The following is a 20627-nucleotide window of genomic DNA, read 5'->3' as shown; positions in this document are numbered from 1 at the left end:
ATAAGCCATATAGGGCAAAGCAAGAAATAAGAGACACCTGTTTCTGGCTTGACTTGATTACTTTTCACCAAAGTAAAAAACAACCTTGCAAATGTACTTAATGCAGAAATTAACATCTGTTATTATGTGATACTGGCATTTTTTGGCATATACACAGCCTGTGTTAGTCAGAGACTTCAGATGATAACAATTAGACACTCATAAACAAAAACTACACTTGAAAGGAAGATTTCTTAATAACTTGGTTAACAAATAGACAATTTAGGATGTTACTTTGATTCTGCAGAACCACGGTGAACACAGGTGCATGAGCCAGCATGGACAGGGCACAGGAACGACAACAAGACCACAGATAAAATGCAAAGAAGCAAACTTAATTTTGTTACCCCACCAAACAAGGCACTCCAGAGCAGCACCCAGGCAGAAATGCAGGCACTATTGAGTTTGGCCCATACTTAAGTTCCCCCACTTGGATCCCTCAGCCCTGACGACAGGCAGCATTTTGCCCTCCCTTGTCCAAGCTTTCCCCAAGGAAAACAGGCTCAGCCATACCCCACAAGGTTTTTTTTGTTTCCTACAACCTTATGCAAAGCCCAGCACTAAGGATCTTCAACTTTAGAAATCCCCAGTCTTTACACAAGCAGCACATAATCTGACTGCACTTCATTGCTGTATGCAGTGTATGGCTGTTTATAATTTATGAAGTATTAAGGAAATTGGCTCCAAGGCTAAGCACATCTTTGTGACAGACACATCACAAAAAAGCAAATAAAACAGATCCATGGTCATGGAATTTATTCTATGGGAACAAATATTTTAAAGGAATGATATATTTACCATCTATAATATTGTCATTTATATCAACAGCAGAAGGAGTAAAAACTGTTAAAGTGCACAAAGTCTCTGTAAAGCAAACAGTAAAGTTAGCAAATGAACTCCATTATTTCAGAAGAAATTACAAGCAAAATTTATTCCTAATAAAAGACAATATCCTAGGTGGAATTTTCTCTTTCCTGTTTCAGTTTCATTTCCAATAAATCCTGTGGGTTTTTTTCCTCTGAAAGTGCTGGTTTTCTCTATAATTATATTGATTTCTGAATGAAATAGTTCTAAAACTGTACTTTCCTAAATAGCAATACTGAAATGAGGTAAAACCTGGTACAGGATGTTTTGCTGCTGACTTCAGTGAAACAAAATCTTTGTTTCTGAAGAAGCCATCAATTCCTTACAGGATTTAAAACATTAAAGCATGAACATGCACACATACTTTTTATCCTCAAAATTATCTAGAAGTGAAAATACCAAGCCAAATATCTGTACATTAGGGATATTACCTAAGCCACCAGTAAAATACTCTGAGGCAAAATAAGACAATATTAGAGAAATAGAAAATAAACACAAATTATATTCTGTGGATGGGGCAGAAGCCATGAGGTTCTCTCGAGAAATGAGAGGGTCATCTCAAGCACAACAGATAGGAAAGATCACTCCACAGAACTACAGTTTTAAGGGCATTTTTAAGACCAGTTTTTAAAAGATATAAAATACAACTCAGGAGCAAATCTGTTACTAAATTACAAAAATACATAATAGGAAAGCATTTTAAGAAATTATATATATAATTTTTTACAGACACAAAGAAATGAGACAAAACCCCTCAATTTATAGACACAGTAATTTCTTTTGCATCAATTTTAAGAAACAAGACAGTAAAAACAGTAATTACAGCACTAATCTGAACAAAGCCAAACACGTAACAGTCAGTTCAGATGCAGCTGACTTGGAGAAAACAATGCAACTCAAACCTGAGCTGGGTCAGCCTGGGTTCTAGTGCCACCTGCTGAAATAACAGCAGTCCTCCCTTTGCAATCACAGCTAATGAACAATTCAAATTAATCCTCTGCATTAGACAGCAACACATGAAGAAAAGTCATTAAGAAGATGAAGAGCTTGAGTATTCTAAGTGCACATCCAGTGAGCCATACACCGAATGTAGTAAAGTGAGAACCTTCTCTTGAATGATGTCAACCTGCTCTGAAGGGCAGTAGTCATCCAAACTTGATCTGTACAACAAAAAAAACAAAACAAAAATAAAAGCATGACAATACAGATATCATCATCACAACCACATTGTGTATTCCTGCACTGCTCTGTGGCTAGGCTGAAGCTTCTTTCAAACTGTGGCAAGTTTTGCCTCCCAGTATCCCTTTGAAGCATAGTGCTGTGCTTCTCATCACTACATTTTAGGTTTAATAGAAAGTCTGCAGCAAATCAAGAACACAATCAAATCTTTCCAGTTCTACTCTCTTCCTGAATCTGGCACAGAACACTCTGGCAGTCAAAGTTCAAGCAAATGATCTTATTAAAGGACACGTGGAAAATTTAGACTGAAAAATCTAAATGACTGAAATGCTACTGGTAAAGTAGGCAGCAAAACTTGAGAAACAGATCTTCCCAATACCTGGCGTATATAATTTTTTACAGTATCTATTAATGAACTTTAAAACAGATACTAGTAAAAACTAACTTCTGACTTCCTGACTTTTTTTATCTGTTAAGATCTACAGAGATTATTCTGGTTTCTCCACAACAGTGGATAATATCTCTCCAATTGGCACAGGGAATAGAGCTTTCTTTTATTGCAGGCATTAACCATATTAGTTCTTGTTGCGAAAACCAGCTTCATATCAGCTTCTGCTATTGTTGCCAGACTATTAAGGGCACAATTAGCATTTCTGACTGATTAAATTGCAGTAATTTTTCAAGAAGCACACTGTGGTCTTCAAAGATATTTTTTCAGGCCAGTTCTTTTGTTCTCCCAGGTCCCTGGCCTCAAATCCTATTCTGTTACTCTAAATAACACCCTTACAGTCCTGGAAGCCTAACCTTTACCCCGTAACAAAGTTTTACTGGAGCTTTGAAGAATATAAACACCTTTCAGCCTATTAAATGAAAACTAGCTCCAGCAAAAGTTTCTCTGACAAAAATAAATCTTATCTGTAGGACAATAAACCATAGAGCAAGACAGTAAGGTGAGATTTCATTCCAAGACAGCTTTGCTCCAATTAGCTCAAGTAACACCAGTAGAGATGTATGAACTTTGATGTATGATAGTGACAGCTATCAATCCCAACACACACAAGGCCTCATCACAGCCTTTACACAACCTATGCTGAAGCACTACAAGACTTCTACTTTAGCAGAGTTTAAGACAGAACTAATGCCATTTTGATAGGATCATTTAGCTTCATGAGCACAGTCTGGACATTTTAAGGCAAAAGTATCTGCACAGTCTTACCGAGCAACTGTCACCAGTGTGGGCTTAGGCAGATCTGTCAGCAGAACTTTAATGGATTGTATGAGGCCTTCAATCTCATCTTCAGTGCTAACATGGTGAGGAAGCTCCACATAATCACAGGTCAGACCAGCTTGATGGACCTGTGGGTAAATTAACGAAAGATTTGATTTCTGTAGATGAATTATTGATACAGCTTATGCATGTAGAAAGTCTAAAAGATACCATCCCTAGCCTATCAGACAACTTGCATCTCTTCTGACAGGATGTTTTTCCCCCCAGCTTGTTCTTTAAGCAAGTAAAATTCTGGAGGTTGTATGGATTATTTCATTCTCTCCAGTACACTGTACCTCTTAAGAATTCAGAATATGCTGCAGCCATCAAAGATGATATAGCTCTGATATGTTATAAATAGGTACCTTATTTTAAGTTCTACAAAGGAGATCAATAGACTGGTGAAATTTAGCCTCCATCCACAGGATGCACCCCAAGACATCACAGTCCTGGAAGATCACACTGAAGTTGCCTAAATATAGACAGACAAGCAGACTAGAATTTTAGCAGCTTTGAAATGAAAAGCTGGTCTAAGTAATAAGACATAAAACCTCAGGAAAAAACCAAAATCACACGAAGTTCAGAATCAAGAAGCAAGTCTGAAAGGAAGTATGACTCTCCCTCCCTGTAGAAACAATGCTTTTGACATCTGTCTGCTCTCTGCTCTTTTACTTTGTCACCTACCATTTCGTAGTCTGGGCTTTCCATCCTGGTTTTCAAACTGTGAACTAGTTGAACAAGTGGCTTCATTCTGGAATTAAAACAAAACCAAAATTTGTTACAGCTGGAAACATATACTTAAATGATTAGAAAAAAAATAAAGTAGAAGCAGAAATTGTGGCCTATGATTAGAAAAGGAAATTTGCTCCTCTCTGTCATCTTGCATCTGCAAAAATGGAAATTATCAGTATTACTGTGCTGTTTCACCAGGTCTTTCTTATGAAGTCCCTATATTTATGCCTGTCACTGGCAAGTCCTCCTTATGCTTCTTTTAGGTTAGATCTTCAAGGGAGCTGTTGTAGCTCAAAAGTCATATGAACTTTATTTATAGTAAATACTTCTTGTCACTGTTACAGAGGTTGTACAGTAACTGCTGCATGTGATGTGGAAAATGAGTAATTTTCCTATCAAGGAAAGGCTCAGACTTTCCCTGTCTCTCTTCATCAACTTTTCATGTGAAAACATCTAGTTTAAAAGCAGTGACGCAGTTCAGATGTTTAGTAGAGACTGTTGCTCAGATACACTGTCATTAGCTTCCATTTTTCCAAAGAAAGCAGAACCTTTGGGAGCACCAGAGAACTGCTCCTCCATGTCCTCCTTGGTTTGTTGCCTTTTTTGAGAGCTGTGCTACACACTGATGACAAAGGTTTTAGTCACCAAATATGCCTCCATCCATAGACAACAAAACTTGTTGAAGCTGTACAAGACTGAGCTTCCAGAGCTTAAAGTAGTGCTGAAAGCAGTAGACTGCCCTTCCTTTTGTCTCTTTCTCCTCTAGAACTAAAGGAGAACACGTATACTTGCATAGATCCTATCCTTTTCTGTTATCAAAATGCTGGACTAATCAGTTCTCAAACTTCTATTTGCAATTTAGGCCTCTTAGAAATCTCCTACCCAGGATACGAAGCCCATTTCTGTAGGGTTTCCTCGTCATCACTGTCACACAAATCGGCAAATGCTGCTTCCAGATCTTCCAGCTGATGAACACGGTTTTCAACACAATCCAGCAGCTCTTCCTTTAAATAAGCATATACAAAAGTATGTTAGGAAAAAAAGACGTAAGAACATCATGACCTATCCTGTGATTTAAATTCTGTAATGATTGATCTGCTGGAAGTGGGGAATCAGAAACAACTGATTAATTTCTACAGCACATCTTCTCATGAGGATCATAACAAATGCCTGCAGAAACTGTTATACCTTCAGAATAAATCACCGCACTTTGTTCTGTTTTTCCCGTTACAGATTTAAAAAAGCCACCTTTCAAATATGTACCTGATTTTTATTCCTGATTGACTAAGAAATATAAAAATCAATCTGCCAATAGTCAACATAATTTTATTTCTTTATTCACATGCATTAACTAGGTTTCATGTATTTGTGATAATTAAATGTGTTGCATCTCTCTGCATTAGTGTTCAGATGAGATTATGAAAGGTTGTATTTTCATCTTTTAGAAGCACACAGCACATAAAATGAAAAGTACATTGCAGTGGCATAATACCATCCTTTCCACATCTGAACAAGAAGGCAAAATACCAACTACACATTAATCACAACTCTAGCTATCAAGAAAGAGCAACAAGGGATGGAAGGGGAGAGCCTCAAGGTAGGAAAAAAACCAAAAAAAAAGAAACGAACCAGCCACCAAAAAAACAAAAAAGAAACACCCCACCAAACCTAAGCCCTGTTAAGCTATAAAAAGAACAAGTCTGCTAGTGAGTTCTTACGTTTTCATTCCTTCCATGCCAATTACCATTTGTTTACAGAAACAAATTTTCACACTCATGCTAAATATTTATGCAATACACATGTTTAATCAAAACATTTAATATAAAAAAATTCCTAAGATGCTGCTGATCAGCATTTGGCTGCCTAGCTTAATGTGAGACCACTTCATTAAGCACCTTTGATAGGCTCCTTCCTGTTGTCGTAACTCATTTTCATTGGGTAAATAAAAAGAATCACTCCTTCATATATTCCACAAGGAAGCATCATACCTCTGTTGCATTTTTATGTGGCTTCTTGAAATTGTACAACTCCTGCAAAAGCTCATATTCTGTCTTTGAAAAAGAAAAAAGAAAGGAAGAAAATGACTCTTCAAATGACGAACCCAATCTTCAAAGCCTTCCTTCTTTGAAAAAAGATAATTTCCCTACTCTAGTACTGCAGACAATAATGAGCATAACAACCTCTCATCAAGACAAGCTATCACTCTTTGGATAATCAACGCTACTGTGCCTTTTCAAAGGCAGTCTTCTGATACCATCATGGCTTTCTAAGCACAGGTTATAGAGGGTAAAAAACTATAGTCTCTCATTTTCCCCGATGAATCTTGCTTTGGGTATTTGGAAGGTAACCTCTGGAAACCCAACCATGGCTTTTATGACCCAAGCAACAAACAGAAGTTGAGTATACCCCTGAGTTTGAATGTACACTCAATACTGATACCAAGTGTACAAAACTTTCCTATTTGGTGGTTGCAATTTTTTACCACTCTCTTAGAAATATTTCTTTAAAACAGGAATATCTCTTGAAAATATTACCATGAATCATTAACCACTATCAGTGAATCTGCTAATTTAGCTTAGATGAGAGCTTCTCCATAGACATAAATACTAAGGCTGGGACTCTTTTTGTAAGTGGTACAAGGCTACTCAATTTCCACACGTACCTGTGTGTACATTTCTTTAAATGGATTTTTAACTGAAAAAAAATCTAAGTCGATGTCCAAAACATATGCATCCCCTTTCTGCAGTACTTGGCAGACATCTTTAACAATTTCCCTTATTGGGCATTCACTGTTTTTGAGACAGCTTGAAGCTGAGCCCTCTGCCAAGGCTTCTGCCCCATTCAGGGCACCTGCATTTTGTATCTCCTTTTCCTTCACACTTGGGACGATGTGATCAAAGTCATCAGGAGCCACTGAAGAGGCAGAAGTGGTACTTGCAGTGTCATCTGTATTTAGCTTCAGCCTTTTAGCAGATGTTACTTCACCATTTCCTTCACGGCTGTTTGATGATTCAGTAGGATTGATGAGAATGACGTGCAAATTTAAAGGCTTCTGGTTTTCCAGCTGATCAGCAGGAACATAAAGACCATCACTTAAGAAGTAATGATCTGTGCCTGTAACCCTACAATTGACAATAACTCACAGTTAATACACATCTTCACAAAGAGCTTAGGAAAAAAACATTTTATACTTTTAGGGATCCAGAGAAGAATGCATAGATGTTTGATGGGTAATGAAAACAATAAAACTGTGTAGACAAAATTATTTCCTTTAATCCTCAGGTTTAAATTATATTGATGTTTTTTCTACTTCTTTATTGTAGAATATATTAAAATTCACTCTATATTTTTTATTATATCCCTACAAAGTTTTAGTGGATAAGAAAGATAATGCATTATGTGCTACTAAGATTAATTTGAAACTTAATTGCACTTTAAAGACAACATCCAGAATTGACGAGATATTATCAATATTATGGAATATAACATAGTAAACTTATGGATATTTTGTCTTGGTTTTATAATTTTCCAGGAAAATTATGATAGTTGGGGTTGAGAAGTTATGCCCTGAAATGCATAAATATTGAATTAGTGAAAGTACAATACAATGAATTCCTAAGTTTAACTCTTTTATCCCCAACAGATTCCCTAAGTGATAAAGATAGTACCTAGAGGATAAATAGATAACTATCAATCGAATCCACTTAAAAAAAAACCCACAAAACAACTAACCAACAAAAAACAACACTAAAACTTCTGCTTACAATGAAAATTTAAAGAGTAGAATTTTCAACCTGTACATTAAGCCTTAAGCATAATGATTACATTGTAATTAATGAAATTACAAACAAGATTAAGCAGTGTGAACTTCTGTTTGCTGGCGGTAAGGCCTCATTTGAATACAGGGTATCACCATCAATCAATCACAAAGACAAATAATTTCCTAAGTAGGAGAAATCTGAAGCTTCATTTTCCCAGTGTCTTGCAGATGGATTACCCTCAATTTGTCAAGGTGAGATGCTGGATTACAACTTCCACGTTGTTGACAAGGCATTCACAGCATATTTTCCCAGAAATTCTGCAGGGTTCACCATGAGCTCATAGCACCTTAGTGTCCACTAACAAAGAGGCTGTATCTATTCCCTATCCATCTCTTGTCATCAAAATTTTTAGGACATTTGTATTTATGAGGATTCTTTCCCTTTCTTCCTTCATGGATTTGGTAAGCCTAGAACCTGAAGAAAAAGTACCCAACTGTCTTCAAAAGGAAGTCTGAAAGGTTGTTTTCATGACTGCTAAGACCACCAGCGAGAGAGCTTTTCAACCATCATGAAGTATTCCTATATATTGGCTAAATGATTCAGTGTAACAGAAAGAACAAGCTTTTTAAAAAATCATTTAGGTTCCCTTTAAGCTTCAGATTCAGAATTGTAGAGCTTTAGGTGTTTTATTTAAGGTGATAAAACACAGCATTTCTCTGTCATTTTCTGTTAAACTTGCTTCAAAAGATTTATTCTGCTATGCTCACAAGAGACATGATTTGCAAATATTAAAGCTGCACAAAATCACAACACTGTGAATATGGTGAACGCAAAATTATTATGGACTGCATCCTGCAGAACGATGAGGGGCTCTGATTTGAACTTGAATCACAGAATAATTAAGATTCAAAGAGACAACTGGATGTCTCTAGTCAATCATCTGATCAAAGCAGAACTGACTTCAAAGCTAGATGAGGCTGCTCAGGTAAATTGTCCTTTATCAAATGATGGAGAATTCACTACCTGAGTACCTGTTTCAGTACTTTACTAGATTAACTTCAAAAAACAAACAAACAAAAAAACTCCAAACAAACAAAAAAACCTACAACACACTAGAAAAAGAGTCATGGCTGATACCAAACAACAATTTTACTGGTTAGACCAAAGACTAAATTGAAGTGCAACTGCATTAGGTTCTAAGGAAATTAGAAATAAAATATCCATCTTTGTCCAAGAAAACAAAGAAAATTCCAATGAAAAGCTGTAGAGATGGCTTTTATATTACTAGTATATGTCAGCAGATAACTTACCTGATCGTTGTTGTTGATACATCTTTCCCAATCAGAAAACTGTGTTTCCCTTCCGAGATCTGCTGAGCCCAGCGTGGGTGAAGCCACACTACTTGAGAAATATGGCCAGCATAAACAGCAGGCATAATCCAGTTTTCAATACTTAATTCACTGTAATCAGTAGAGAAAGACAGAAGATAGCAATGTTACTTTCCCTATAAATAAAAATGCCACGAACATCTTCCACACCTTCAAGGCCCCAAAGCAAATCATCTAAAATTAGCACTCCTTGTAAGGGTAACATCATCAAAGAAAGAAAAAGAGGGAAATCTTTATTCCTAAGACAAACCAACCATGTCTGTAGTAGGTATAAAGAAGTCTGGACATAGAGTGGAATTGGCTTCACTCCTTAGTGGTGGACCTGGCAGTGTTAGGTTATTGGCTGGACTCGATAATCTTAGAGGCCTTTTCAACCTTCATGATTCTGTGACTCTATGCCCTTTTTCTCTTGATACATCAGACAGAGAAAAGAGCAAGGAACATCATCAACATTGTTCTAAGTAACTTCCAACTGACCTCATAAGAGTGTTTTATTGCAAACTGCTTCAAGTGTATTTTAAATGTCATCCCAGTAACTAAAGTGAGTCAATCTACATCCAGAGGTTAGCATCTTTCCTCATTATCAAGACCCTTTTTTTTTTAGGGGTATGATGCCAACTGTATCCTGGGCTACAGAAAAAGAAGCATAATGAGCAGGTCACAGAAGGGGATTCTGCCCCTCTGTTCTGCTCTTGTGAGACCACACACCTGGAGTGCTGCATCCAGCTCTGGGCCCTCCACATAATAATTACACAGACCTGTTCAAGCAGGTCCAGAGAAGGCCACAAAAACAATCAGAGGGCTGGGATACTTTTCCTATGAGGACAGGTTGAGACACTTGGGGTTGTTCAGAGCTGCACAAAAACCTTATATACAGAAACCTTCCAATATCCAAGTCCCAAAAGGGACTACAAGAAAGCTGGAGAGGGACTTTTTACAAGGGCATGCAGTGATAGGACAAGGTTTTAAACTGAAAGAGTCTGTGTTTTGATTAGACACTAGGAAGAAATTCTTCAGTGTGAGTGTAGTGAGGCACAGGAATGGGTTGTCCAAGCAGTTGTATGTGACCCATGCCCAAAAGTGCTCAAGGCCAGGTTGGATAGGGACCTGAGCAACTTGGTCTAATGGAAAGTGTCCCTGCCTATGGAAGGAGAGTTGAAACTACATGATCTTTAAGGTTCCTTCCAACCCAAAGAATTTGATGATTTTATGATAGAGTCCACAAAACCTTTAAGTCATCCAACAAAGAGAACAAAATATTGACTATGGCTAAGGTGATTCAAGTACACCATCAGCTTGTAATTGCTGTAAATCACCATAATACTGAAGCGGACAATATTTATTTTAAAACAGGAAGAGTAAGACAATAGCAGAGATCACTGTGGCTTATTGCCTACCTACCTTAGATGGTGGGGAAAAATACTGGTCTTCATGATTAAAATAGGAATATCTTGTTCTCCTTCACATATTCAGCATGCCAACACAGGATGATGTGCTATTTCAATCTCAGTCAGTTTTTTCAGTGTGAAGAGAGAAAGACTGTTTTAACTACAGCTTTTCAGACAAAGCATCCATGCAGAGTGCTTTCCTGTTACCCAGAGGAACTACTTGGGATAATACCATCATACACTACTGAGCAAATACACAAAGCAAACTCGTACATTTTAAATTGCTTGATATGCAATGTAACTTTTGCCATTAAAAAACAAAGCTGCAGCTAAAGTGAAAAGACAGAAGATACAACTTGAATTTGACTTATACCTCTTGTATATATATACACCTTCCTATGCAGTCCAACCAATATTCACTGTGAATCAAAGGCAGCAAGAAGTAGACTTATAGTCTACTCTGATGCAGTAGCCAGGACTTACCTAAAAAGAGCTTCTTTGTCAAATACAGTGTCTGCAGGCATATTCACAGGAATGAGAAGGTCTGGATGGGAATCAAGATGAACAAAACTGATGTTACTGGCAGGAAGATGCTTTGAACCAATGGCACGATAGATGAAAGGCAGCACCTAAAGCAACATGAATAAAAACATTTTAATGATAACCAGTGGGCTGAAAAATGCAATGGCTTTAGCAGCAAAACCACCAGTACCACCTTCATTCCTTTAGAATTTGGATTAGAGGGAGGAGGAGACAGTAAACAATACAAAGGGGAAATAACTCCAGTGGCAAGACACTTATGAACACTAATCATTATAAGCCCCAGTGGTCCAGATGAGAAACTGCTGAAAAGTCACAGCTTTACATCCTTACTCCTTCTTTATAGGAAGTCTTGTTTGCAGTAGCTCTTTTCACTAGCCATTCAACTCAACTCCCAGATGTTTTTTTTCTTCAATTTACATCCAACTATGCCCCAGGAATGCCTTTCCTCTTCTGCAGATCATTGCCCATGTATTTCTTTCCCCATGCTATATAGCCTCCTCACCATGCACTGGTGCTATGGGGATAGAAACAGTTTGCTCCTTATAAGTTAACCGATTTAAAACTGCCCCCACCATGATTCAAACTTTAGCTGACCATTAAGCGTCTTCCTCTTGAAGAATTAATTCCTAATCCCTTCATGACTAAGTGTTTGCAATGAAGTTCTTCACTCAGAGGTGTGTAAAATGGGAGATGAAGCAACTCACCAATTTACAGCATAGCAAACCACTGAACTGCAATACACAGAGTCTCTTCCACAGTTAGAGGGCATCAGCTGCCTTGGCTGCCAGAGCAAATCCAACAAGGATTGTGACTCATGGCCCTGTTATACAGGGAATGTGAGGATTGTAAGAAGCAACAAAAATTATGTGTGACCTCTACATTACAACAGCAACTGAGCTATTTTTTTTTGGCATAAAACTAATTAAGATGACAAACCCTGCATACTGCATAGGCATAACTGTAAAACATATGTATATTAATACAATAGTAGATAAAACAAGATTACAAACAACATGGGTTCCTTGATCTATGGCTTCTACTTCTTTGTAAAAAAGAAGCAATCTGGCCTACTAAAGAACCTACAATAATTTCAATTGGAATTGAAGCTTCACCTCAGGTAAGTGCAACTACTGGTTGCAAGAGCCGCTAGAAACTAAGTTCTCTAACCTTGCAAGTTCTCCTGATTTGGATCAAGAAAAAGAATTCCTTCATGACAGCTGTTACCATTAATCAGTGCACAATGCAGCTATTGACATCTTGCTCTGGAGGAACATCATTGTCAGCAAGGCTGATATAAAATTTTCTGTGAAGTTCTTACGCTTTGGGACAAAAAACCATATATGTTTTATGCAAGACAGACCAATTCAACCACACTCCTATACTGAAAACACTTAAAATTAAGTATTTAGTATTAATAGAATTTTAAGCTAAATGAAAACAGTAATATAGAGACTAAAACTAAGGATGATTAAAAGGCATTATCTCAGGATTCCTACCACAGCGACACTCTAAGTCCTTGGCTACCATGAAAAATGGGCTATCACAGCATCAGATATTCATTGACTCTTAGCAAAAATGAATTGCATTAAACGACTTACAAATTCATAAAACTGTTTTCTTTAATGAACTTTACTACACTCATATTTTCTCTTTGTAAATAATCTAGTAAAGAATCTGTTATTTTAGGATTAAAGCCTCAGTTTACGCTATTATAAAAAAACCCCATGAGAAACAGCAGTTAAAAGCAATTCCTTCTTCACTCCCTTTTTCAGTGACTCCATGAAAAAAAAGCAAAGCTCCAGATTTTTAACATTTCTTGTCAAGTCAGTCTACTTGTTGGGATGGGATTATATTTATTTATCTTCTGTTGATATGTCATACACTGGGTTGGGCTGAGATTCCAAACACCCCACTAACAGCTAACAAACTATAACAACAGTGTAACGTAGGTATTATTTCCTTTAAACCATAGCAATTAACGATACAAAGAAGAAAAAAGTAGTCAGCAATAATTACTTAAAAAGATGCCAGAATGCGATCATGGCCATAAGTAACTCAGTATGTGAATCGGGAACCAAAATCAGGTCACCTGGGCACTGAAGCTCACGGATGTTTGAGCAGCGGAAGGGAAGGCAGGTCTGGGGTTTGGTGCGGCTGCGGAGCGCAGGGCAGCTCCCAAGGTGGAGCCGGAGACCCGCACACATGAGGGGAAAGCGCATCTCCCGGGGCGCCGCGGAGAAACACACGAACGAGCACACGAACGGGAACAAACGAAACCCCTCCCCACGCCGCACCCGAGGGAGCCCCCATCCCGCGGCAGCCCAGCGCGGGGCACTCACGTCCTGGTGGTCCTCCACCACCCACACGGGCAGGGCCGGGTAATGCCGCCGGGCGGCCCGGCCGGGCCCCGGCTCCGCTCCGCTCATGCCGTCGCTCCCCTCGGGCGGGCGGCGCTTCCGCCCGCAGCGCCTCCCACCGCTTTCCTGTTCCGGAGCCGGGGCGCTGCGGGCAGCGCTGGCCTCCGCGGCGGCGAGGGCGCCAGGTGGGCTCGGCGTGCCGGGCTGCCCGCGGAGGGGCGGTGGGGCCGCCTTTGGGCCGCTCTGCGCTGCTCGTGGTGCTCCGCAGGGGCCGGGGCCGGGGCCAGGCCCGGGGCGGGGCGGGGGCGCAGGTCCCGGGGCGGGGGCGCGGCGGCTCCGCGGGGCTGGCGGGATCGGGCTGGCGGGGCCGTGCGGCCCAGCAGAGCCCGGAGCGGGGAGCGGGGCCCGGCCGGGGGCGGCACAGCGCAGCGCTGGCTCCGTGCCCCTGCCTGCCCGGGAGGCGGCGGTGGGGTGAGACCGGGTGGCACTGGATGGGTCGGGTCGGAAGGGGCCACGGGAGAGTCATCCGGTCCATCCTCCCTGCTCCAGCAGGGATATCCTAGAGCACGTGGCACAGGATTGCGTCCAGACAGTTCTTGAATATCTTCGGTAGGGGAGACTTCACAACCCCTCTGTGGAATCCGTTCAGTGTGCGGGCACCCGCACAGTAAAGAAGTTCTTCCTCATGTTCAGGTGGAACTTCCTGTGCATCGGTTTCTGCCCATTCACTCTTGTCCTGTTGCACGTCACCGCCGAGAAGAGCCCGCATCCATCCTCTCTTACGGTCTTAAGGGATATCCCCTCTCTTAGACACTTAGGGACCTTGATGATGTCCCCTCTCAGTGCCCTCTCCTCTATGTCGCGCTGCCCTGTTGCTCTCAGCAGTGCATCTGCAGGGAGAGGCAAGTTTATTCGGTGTTTTTGGGGGGACCAGTACTGCTTTGGAATGCAATGGCTCCCGTCAGTGCAATAAAATACCTCTTTAGATGACAGGGAAAGGGGAGTTTGCCCTTTTCTGTGTTTTCAAGCTTACTTAACTTTAAATGAAAGTTGAATGTGACTTGCATTTGCAGCAGAGGGAGCTTTGAAATTTGGACATGTAAAGAAGTGTCATGTATTTTTAAATCTTTTTTTCCATTTGTGGTTCTGTGCATTCTGAAGGACTGAAACTAAAGTAGTAGAACAAAAGTAGTTCTCTTGCATCAGTGAGGTCTGAGAGCTGATAAACAAAACCTTTTCTTTGAATGCTGTGACATTTTAGAAAGCAGCAGACTTAAAGACAAGGCACTGTGGTACAGCCTGTCTAAAAAAAAATGTGTATGTGAATGTTAGTGAAGTCTAAAAAGTCTTCTGTTACAAACCTGAATTGTGTAAGAGTACAGCAGGATGACTAAAGCAAAAATAATTCAGCATCTGATGAATTATAGTTAATGTCAAAAGGGTGCACTATTGCCAGACAAAATGGATGTTGACTTTCCTACTTTTTTTTTCCCCTAGTTGTTTTTTTTTTTTTTTTTTGAGAGCCTTTATAGAGTTGGAGGACACTAAGCAGGTACAGGCTGACTGGAAGGAACAAGTGGCTTTATACCATCATGGCTGCTGTCTCCTCAAAGTGTGGGATTCTCACATTTGCCTTTGGTTGTTCTGGAGAGGGAATCGCCACCACCAGTTCCAGTGGCTCCCACTAAGCCCTGCATATGTAAGGAAGGTCCTCTTGATTCCTCCTCTTTGATATCAATCATTTTCCCCTGTGTTTCTTTTCATTTCTCCCTCCAGTTCACCAGAAGCTGTCTACTTCCTCTCACAAGAGCTACATCTTATGCTGCAGTGTCACTGGGATGCAGCTGAGAGTAGTGCTCTGAGCAGTCCAGGTTGGCCATGTTGCACTATAGCAGGTGGGAGAGTATTCTGTGCATGTACTTCAGCATCAGCAAAGCCTCAGTGGAAGGGAGGGTTTGTTTTCTTCTTCTGGTGATTGTGTGTATGTGTCTTCCCTTTCTTTCTCTCTTCCCCTTATTGAAAACACGATTTGACTTCTGGAGGTGCTTAGATAATTTTTTTTCTGCTCCTTCCATTCCATTCCAGCCATAAATTTTCTAAAGTGTTTTTTCTCTCCTTTTTTCAGTTTCTGAAACTTAACATGGTAATTAAAGAATCAATTTTAACTTTAATGAAGCACAGTGCTTTCATTTACAAACATTAATGCCTTAAATACATACCTAGTTTTGAGCAATGCTTAAGCCTACTTGAAACAGTGATAATTTCTCTAGGGTAACAGGGCTGAGAAGGCAGTTGAGGGATTTCTTGGGAACCATTTATTTCAATGAAAATTAAGGAATAGCACAGTCTACATGAAGTTTTTTTCATAACCTGTAAGATGTGTAACCTGCTTTTCCACAGAAATATGCCTACCTCACTTAAAATACTTTGAAGGGTCTGTTGAATTGAGTCCTTTAGTACGTTGGGGACTCAATAGTGAATGAAAATTGCCAGTATCTAATCTAAAATTTGCATGATTTGTTGGGCCAGGTGGCATGCAATGAGGTGTTAGTAAAGTCATTCTGCCCGAAGTTCAGAATTGTGTTCTAGACAGAACTCCTTGTGATGCAACTTTGGGTGACCACTGCAGTTATTAATAACAAGTGATTTCTTTGGTGCAGGGTATCTAAAGATTTTATATCAAAGTGTCTAAGTACTAGTGGAGTACTGTCATCATAACAATAATTTGTTGAAATTATATTGCCCTAACTCATGGTCCAGCTTGGCTTATGGCTTAAAGACAGTAAGTTTTTTCATAGATTAGAAACTTAAAGGAATCAAAAGGGGCATAAGTGATCTGTATTAAAGGTCCAAGGAGCACAAAGCTCCCAGTGAAATTGGAAATAATTTACTTCTGTTGGATGAAACTACCGTTTCACACTTTAGGAGTAGTTCCTGCAGATGCATTGAGGACATCTTACAAAAATTGTGTGACACTGGATTTTTATTTTCCTCAAAAAAGGTGAGCCATGTCTTTCCATTCTGGGCGAGGATGTCCCCGTGGCCAGGGGGGACCAGGAGCAAGAACTTCAACACAGACCTACCGCCCTCAGAACCTCCGGCAGCTTCACCCACAACAGCCCTCCGTACAGTACCAGTATGAGCAGCAAACTGCCCCTCCAACATCCTACTCCAGCCCTCCAACCACGGGTTACATGCCTCCCAGGCCAGACTTTGTGCCCTATCCTCCCCCAGTGCCCCCTTCCACACAAAATCCCATCAGCCAGTGTCCCATGAGGCCACCATTTCCAAACCACCAGATGAGGCAGAGCTTCCCAGTGCCTCCATGTTTCCCTCCCACTCCTCCACCGGTGCCAAATCCTAGCAACACTCCCGTGCCAGGAACACCTGCCGGACAAAGCACCTTTCCTTACATGATGCCTCCCCCCACAGTACCACACCCTCCCCCCCCGCCAGTCATGCCACAGCAAGTCAGCTACCAGCCCGTGTACTCAGCAGGGTACTCGCAGCAGTCCTTCCCGCCGCCCAGCTTCAACAGCTACCAGCACAGCTCCGGCTCCTTCCCGAGCAGCACTGCCGGCAGCAGCGCCAGCGGCAGCCACTTCCGGCACACGGGGCAGTACCAGGGAGAGAAGTCCCAAAGTGACCGGCGCTCCCCGGACAGGAGCAAGCACTACGATGAGCACCGGCACCGCGAGCACGGTCACATTCACGGCGACAGGCATCGCTCCGCTAACCACGGGGATCGTCGCGATCGCGGCCGCAGTCCGGATAGGAGGAGGCAGGAAAGCAGTCGGCACCGGACAGATTATGACAGAGGAAGGATATCACCTCATCACAGAAGTTACGAGCGAAACAGGTAACTGTTACCTGCCTGCAGGGGGACAGATGTCATCACTGTTCCATAATATGTGTTTGCATCAATGTTCTTCCCTTACCTGTGTTTGTCCCTCTAGCTCGGGAGGTAGCCAGCAGTCAGGTCTCATGGAAAAAGTTACAGTTCAGACACCTTTTGGGTACACTGCTTTGCCTCACAGTTGTGGACTGGCAGACTTGTTGCTCTTGTCCATGGAAATATTTGTCAAACAAGAGCTTCTTTGCGTTCCACTGAGTGGATTGTTGAGTAGTGCTCATATTTACCTTAGAAATGTATACATTTGTGGCAGGAAAATAGAGTTGGCTCTCTAAGACTGCGGAAAGTTGAGTCTTACAAACAGTTAAGCACCAGCGCTTTGAGTTTCAAGATTTAGGTACCAGAGTTAGGGTACTAGGTGTTACTTCCTTTCAGAAAGCCTTGTATTTGTAGAGAACACTGTCTTGGTGAGGTTTATGGTCTAATAGGGGCCTGAATAATGGGCATATAATACTTGCAGTCAGGTGTTTCAGTGAAAAGCATGTTATGTTTAGGATGAAGACCTCAGCAAGCCAGCCTGTGATCTCAAAAGAGAACTGAGGTGAAAATGACCACGGGCCAGTTGTAGGCTTCACCGACATCATGGAAACGGATGAGTGCACACTGCTTATTTTGGGATTTATCATGAAATGTCTGTCTCTTCTTCATGGACACAAATGTCTTGGAAATTATGAGCTGACCTGATGCAATTTGCATTGTGGCATGTTTTAGAACAAACCATCATCAGCTAAATCTTTCTCACGTCTTAGTTTTGCTCTGTTTGTAGCTCTTTATGTGTCTAATAAGCTTTGCCAAAATATTCAGAGAGCTACTGGAAAGTTAAGTATTTATCAGGGCTACTGGACCACATGCTCTTAATTTTAAAAGCTCAGAATTTTTTCATGCCACAAGTGGAACATAAATTTACACATAAAGCCTGCGTAAATGAAGGGCCTTCGATTTAGATATGTAGAGGCTAAATTACAAAACCTTAGACACCTGCATTCAAAAAAACAACCCAAGCCTTACACTCAGTAAATTTAATTTGATTTTCAAAAAAGGATTTTCATAAAACTGAATGCAGCTAGCATTAAGGCCCTGTTTTTTAATGTATGACATGCTTGTGGAGTTTTCTCCTTTTTTCTGCATAATTTCAAGCTTCAGTTTTAAGTTTTCGAAATGCATGTTTTCAGTAGCTTCTTTCTCAAACTGTTGTGGACTGCTGCTTTACGCCAGCAGCTTCCAGATCTACTTGATAATGTATCTACTTATTTTGATTCAGGACTGTTTGCCAGACTTGGGGTTGTTTTGTTTTGTGCAGCATCCATCTCCCAAGTAAATCAGATGGCATAGAGTATGCTCTCTCTGAAGACTGAAATCCATGCTTCAACAAGGCACTGACAAACAAGGATAAATGGGGCTGGGGAAAAACAATGGATAATTTGTCTGAAATTTTTCTTTTGTAGATTTGCATTCTGTTTCATATTATGAGCATGGAAACAAACATTTATAAGTTCATAAATAATTTTGACTCATTCTGTTAAGCCACCAGGCCACTTGAGGCACCTGTTTATAATTCCTAGTGTATCAGCAGACTAGAAGTTTTAACAGATGCACAATGACTTGCCAGCTGTTAGCAGAGTATAAAATCTGCCTATGTGATCTTTCCTGCCTAATAAATACAGTAATTCCATAGAATCATTTAGGTTGGAAAATGTCCTAAAGATAGTCAAGTCCAACCTGTAACCTAATGCTGCCAACTCCACCACTTAATTGTGTCCCTGAGTGCCACATCTTCATCTCTTTTAAGTGCCTCCAGGGATGGTGATGCCACCACTTTCCTGGGTGGCCTATTCCAGTGCTCAGTTACCCTTTGGGTGGAGAAATTTTTCCTGTTATCCAAATGAAATCTCCCCTAGTGCAACTTGAGGCTGTTTGCTTTCATTCTGTCCTTCGTTACCTGAGAGAAGAGGCCAACCTGCACCTGGCTACAGCCCCCTTTCAGGCAGTTATAGAGAGCAACAAGGTCTTTCCCAAGCCTCCTTTTCTCCAGGTGATACAACCCCAGCTCCCTCAGCTGCTCCTTGTGGGACTCTCCAGGCCCTTCACCAGCTCCATTGCCCTTCTCTGGACACGCTCCAGCACCTCCGTGTCTGCCTTGTGGTGAGGGGCTCAGAGCTGGACACAGGATTCAAGGTGCAGCCTCACCAGTACTGAGTACTGGGGCATGATCAGTGCTGTGCTCCTGCTGGCCTCACCACTGCTGATAGAGGCCAGGATGCTTTTCTGGCCACCTGGGCATGTGCTCATCTTCAGCTGCCTGTGACCAACATCCTCATTTGCTCTGCTGGACAGCTTTCTAGCCACTCTTCCTAAAGACTTCAGCCAATTTAAACCTCTTTGACCCAAGAAATGTGTTTGGGTTGTGAGATTCTTTACGTGCATGTGCGAGCTTAGTCTTGCAGATTAGAGTCATAGTTTCACCGTCATGCAAATTGTCTGTCTGGTTTTTGTGTGTGCTTTAGGTTGCTGTATGGAAGAGAGGGCTTACCTCAGACACTTACATGCTGTGCTTACAAAGGTATTGTGCTTCAAATAGGTTTTCTTTTTCTTCCTTGAGGCATTTGGAATGATGATAGGTACAATAATCTAACTCTTTGCCATTTGTAACAGGAGAAGAGGAAAAATGGCAGTAAGTCCCATGGGGAATTCGTAGATGTCACCTCTGCATGGTGTGAGTTAACTCTTATATTGAGATAGATGGCTTTGTGACAAAGGTGGAGGACATGGACACTTGACTGTCTTTTGCAAGTTCCATGAAGGTCAATGTTAAGAACATCTGGGTTTTTAGCAGTCAGCATATGGATGGCATTTTGCATAACATGATCTTAGGCTGCTTTTTGTGTTCCTTTCAGGTGTAGAATGTATGAAATGGCAGATTTCTCATTTAACTCATTTTTTTTAACTTTTCAAGGGAGCGGGAGAGGGAGAGGCATCGGCACCGTGACAGCAGAAGATCACCATCACCAGACAGATCCTACAAAAAGGATTACAAGAGAGCAGGAAGGTAAGGAGGGCTGCAGGTGGTCTCTTGAGCATTTGAGGCTCTGTGCATCCACTCACATGAGGTTTTGTGTATGCATAAGAAACTCAGAATAAATGAGTGTCTTAAATTTATAATCAACTGATGCATGCAAATATCAGTTATCTCAAAGAC

At 41.0% G+C, this 20627-nt stretch overlaps 2 protein-coding genes across 9 annotated transcripts in view; one reads left to right on the top strand and one right to left on the bottom strand.

The window, feature by feature from the left end:
* Positions 1 to 780: 780 nt before the first annotated feature.
* Positions 781 to 13637, bottom strand: C1H5orf22 (chromosome 1 C5orf22 homolog). Of its 5 annotated transcripts, XM_014255602.2 has the most exons (10): positions 11866 to 11960; positions 11102 to 11247; positions 10632 to 10735; positions 9153 to 9302; positions 6744 to 7203; positions 6070 to 6132; positions 4964 to 5085; positions 4034 to 4100; positions 3299 to 3438; positions 781 to 2063 (listed from the first exon to the last, which is right to left on the bottom strand). In XM_014255602.2, exons 3-10 carry the CDS (start codon positions 10661 to 10663, stop codon positions 1934 to 1936), a joined length of 1164 nt encoding a protein of 387 aa, XP_014111077.2. In that variant the 5' UTR covers positions 10664 to 10735; positions 11102 to 11247; positions 11866 to 11960; the 3' UTR covers positions 781 to 1933. The 5 variants fall into 5 exon arrangements, 4 of the variants coding, with proteins under 4 accessions (XP_014111077.2, XP_005526531.2, XP_087909620.1 ...); XM_005526474.3 differs by lacking the exons at positions 10632 to 10735; positions 11866 to 11960 and adding an exon at positions 13501 to 13636; XM_088053494.1 differs by lacking the exon at positions 10632 to 10735.
* DROSHA (drosha ribonuclease III) overlaps positions 13630 to 20627 on the top strand; it is a 71032-nt gene continuing 64034 nt past the window's right edge. For 2 of the 4 annotated variants that reach the window (XM_014255597.2, XM_005526475.3), the window contains exons 1-4: positions 13630 to 13703; positions 15295 to 15413; positions 16520 to 17377; positions 20385 to 20477. In XM_014255597.2, coding sequence (XP_014111072.1) covers positions 16527 to 17377; positions 20385 to 20477 — 944 coding nt within the window. In that variant the 5' untranslated portion in view covers positions 13630 to 13703; positions 15295 to 15413; positions 16520 to 16526. Of the gene's footprint in view, positions 13704 to 14019; positions 14128 to 15294; positions 15414 to 16519; positions 17378 to 20384; positions 20478 to 20627 lie in introns of those variants that run through there. The other 2 variants (XM_014255596.2, XM_088053477.1) reach the window with 2 other exon arrangements.

The sequence above is a fragment of the Pseudopodoces humilis genome, chromosome 1, assembly GCF_049639895.1.
Source record: "Pseudopodoces humilis isolate 2021_Gansu_Grassland_sample_001 chromosome 1, ASM4963989v1, whole genome shotgun sequence".
In the NCBI taxonomy this organism is placed as follows: Eukaryota; Metazoa; Chordata; class Aves; order Passeriformes; family Paridae; genus Pseudopodoces; species Pseudopodoces humilis.
This window is presented reverse-complemented; position numbering and strand designations above follow the sequence as displayed.

Coding starts and splice junctions, on each gene's coding strand:
- C1H5orf22 (XM_005526474.3), bottom strand. CDS start 13,587: ATGAGCGGAGCGGAGCCGGGGCCCGGCCGGGCCGCCCGGCGGCATTAC. Junction 9,303..11,101: donor GACAAAGAAGCTCTTTTTAG/GTAAGTCCTGGC, acceptor TACTGATTACAG/TGAATTAAGTATTGAAAACT. Junction 4,101..4,963: donor AAATGGGCTTCGTATCCTGG/GTAGGAGATTTC, acceptor TTTTAATTCCAG/AATGAAGCCACTTGTTCAAC.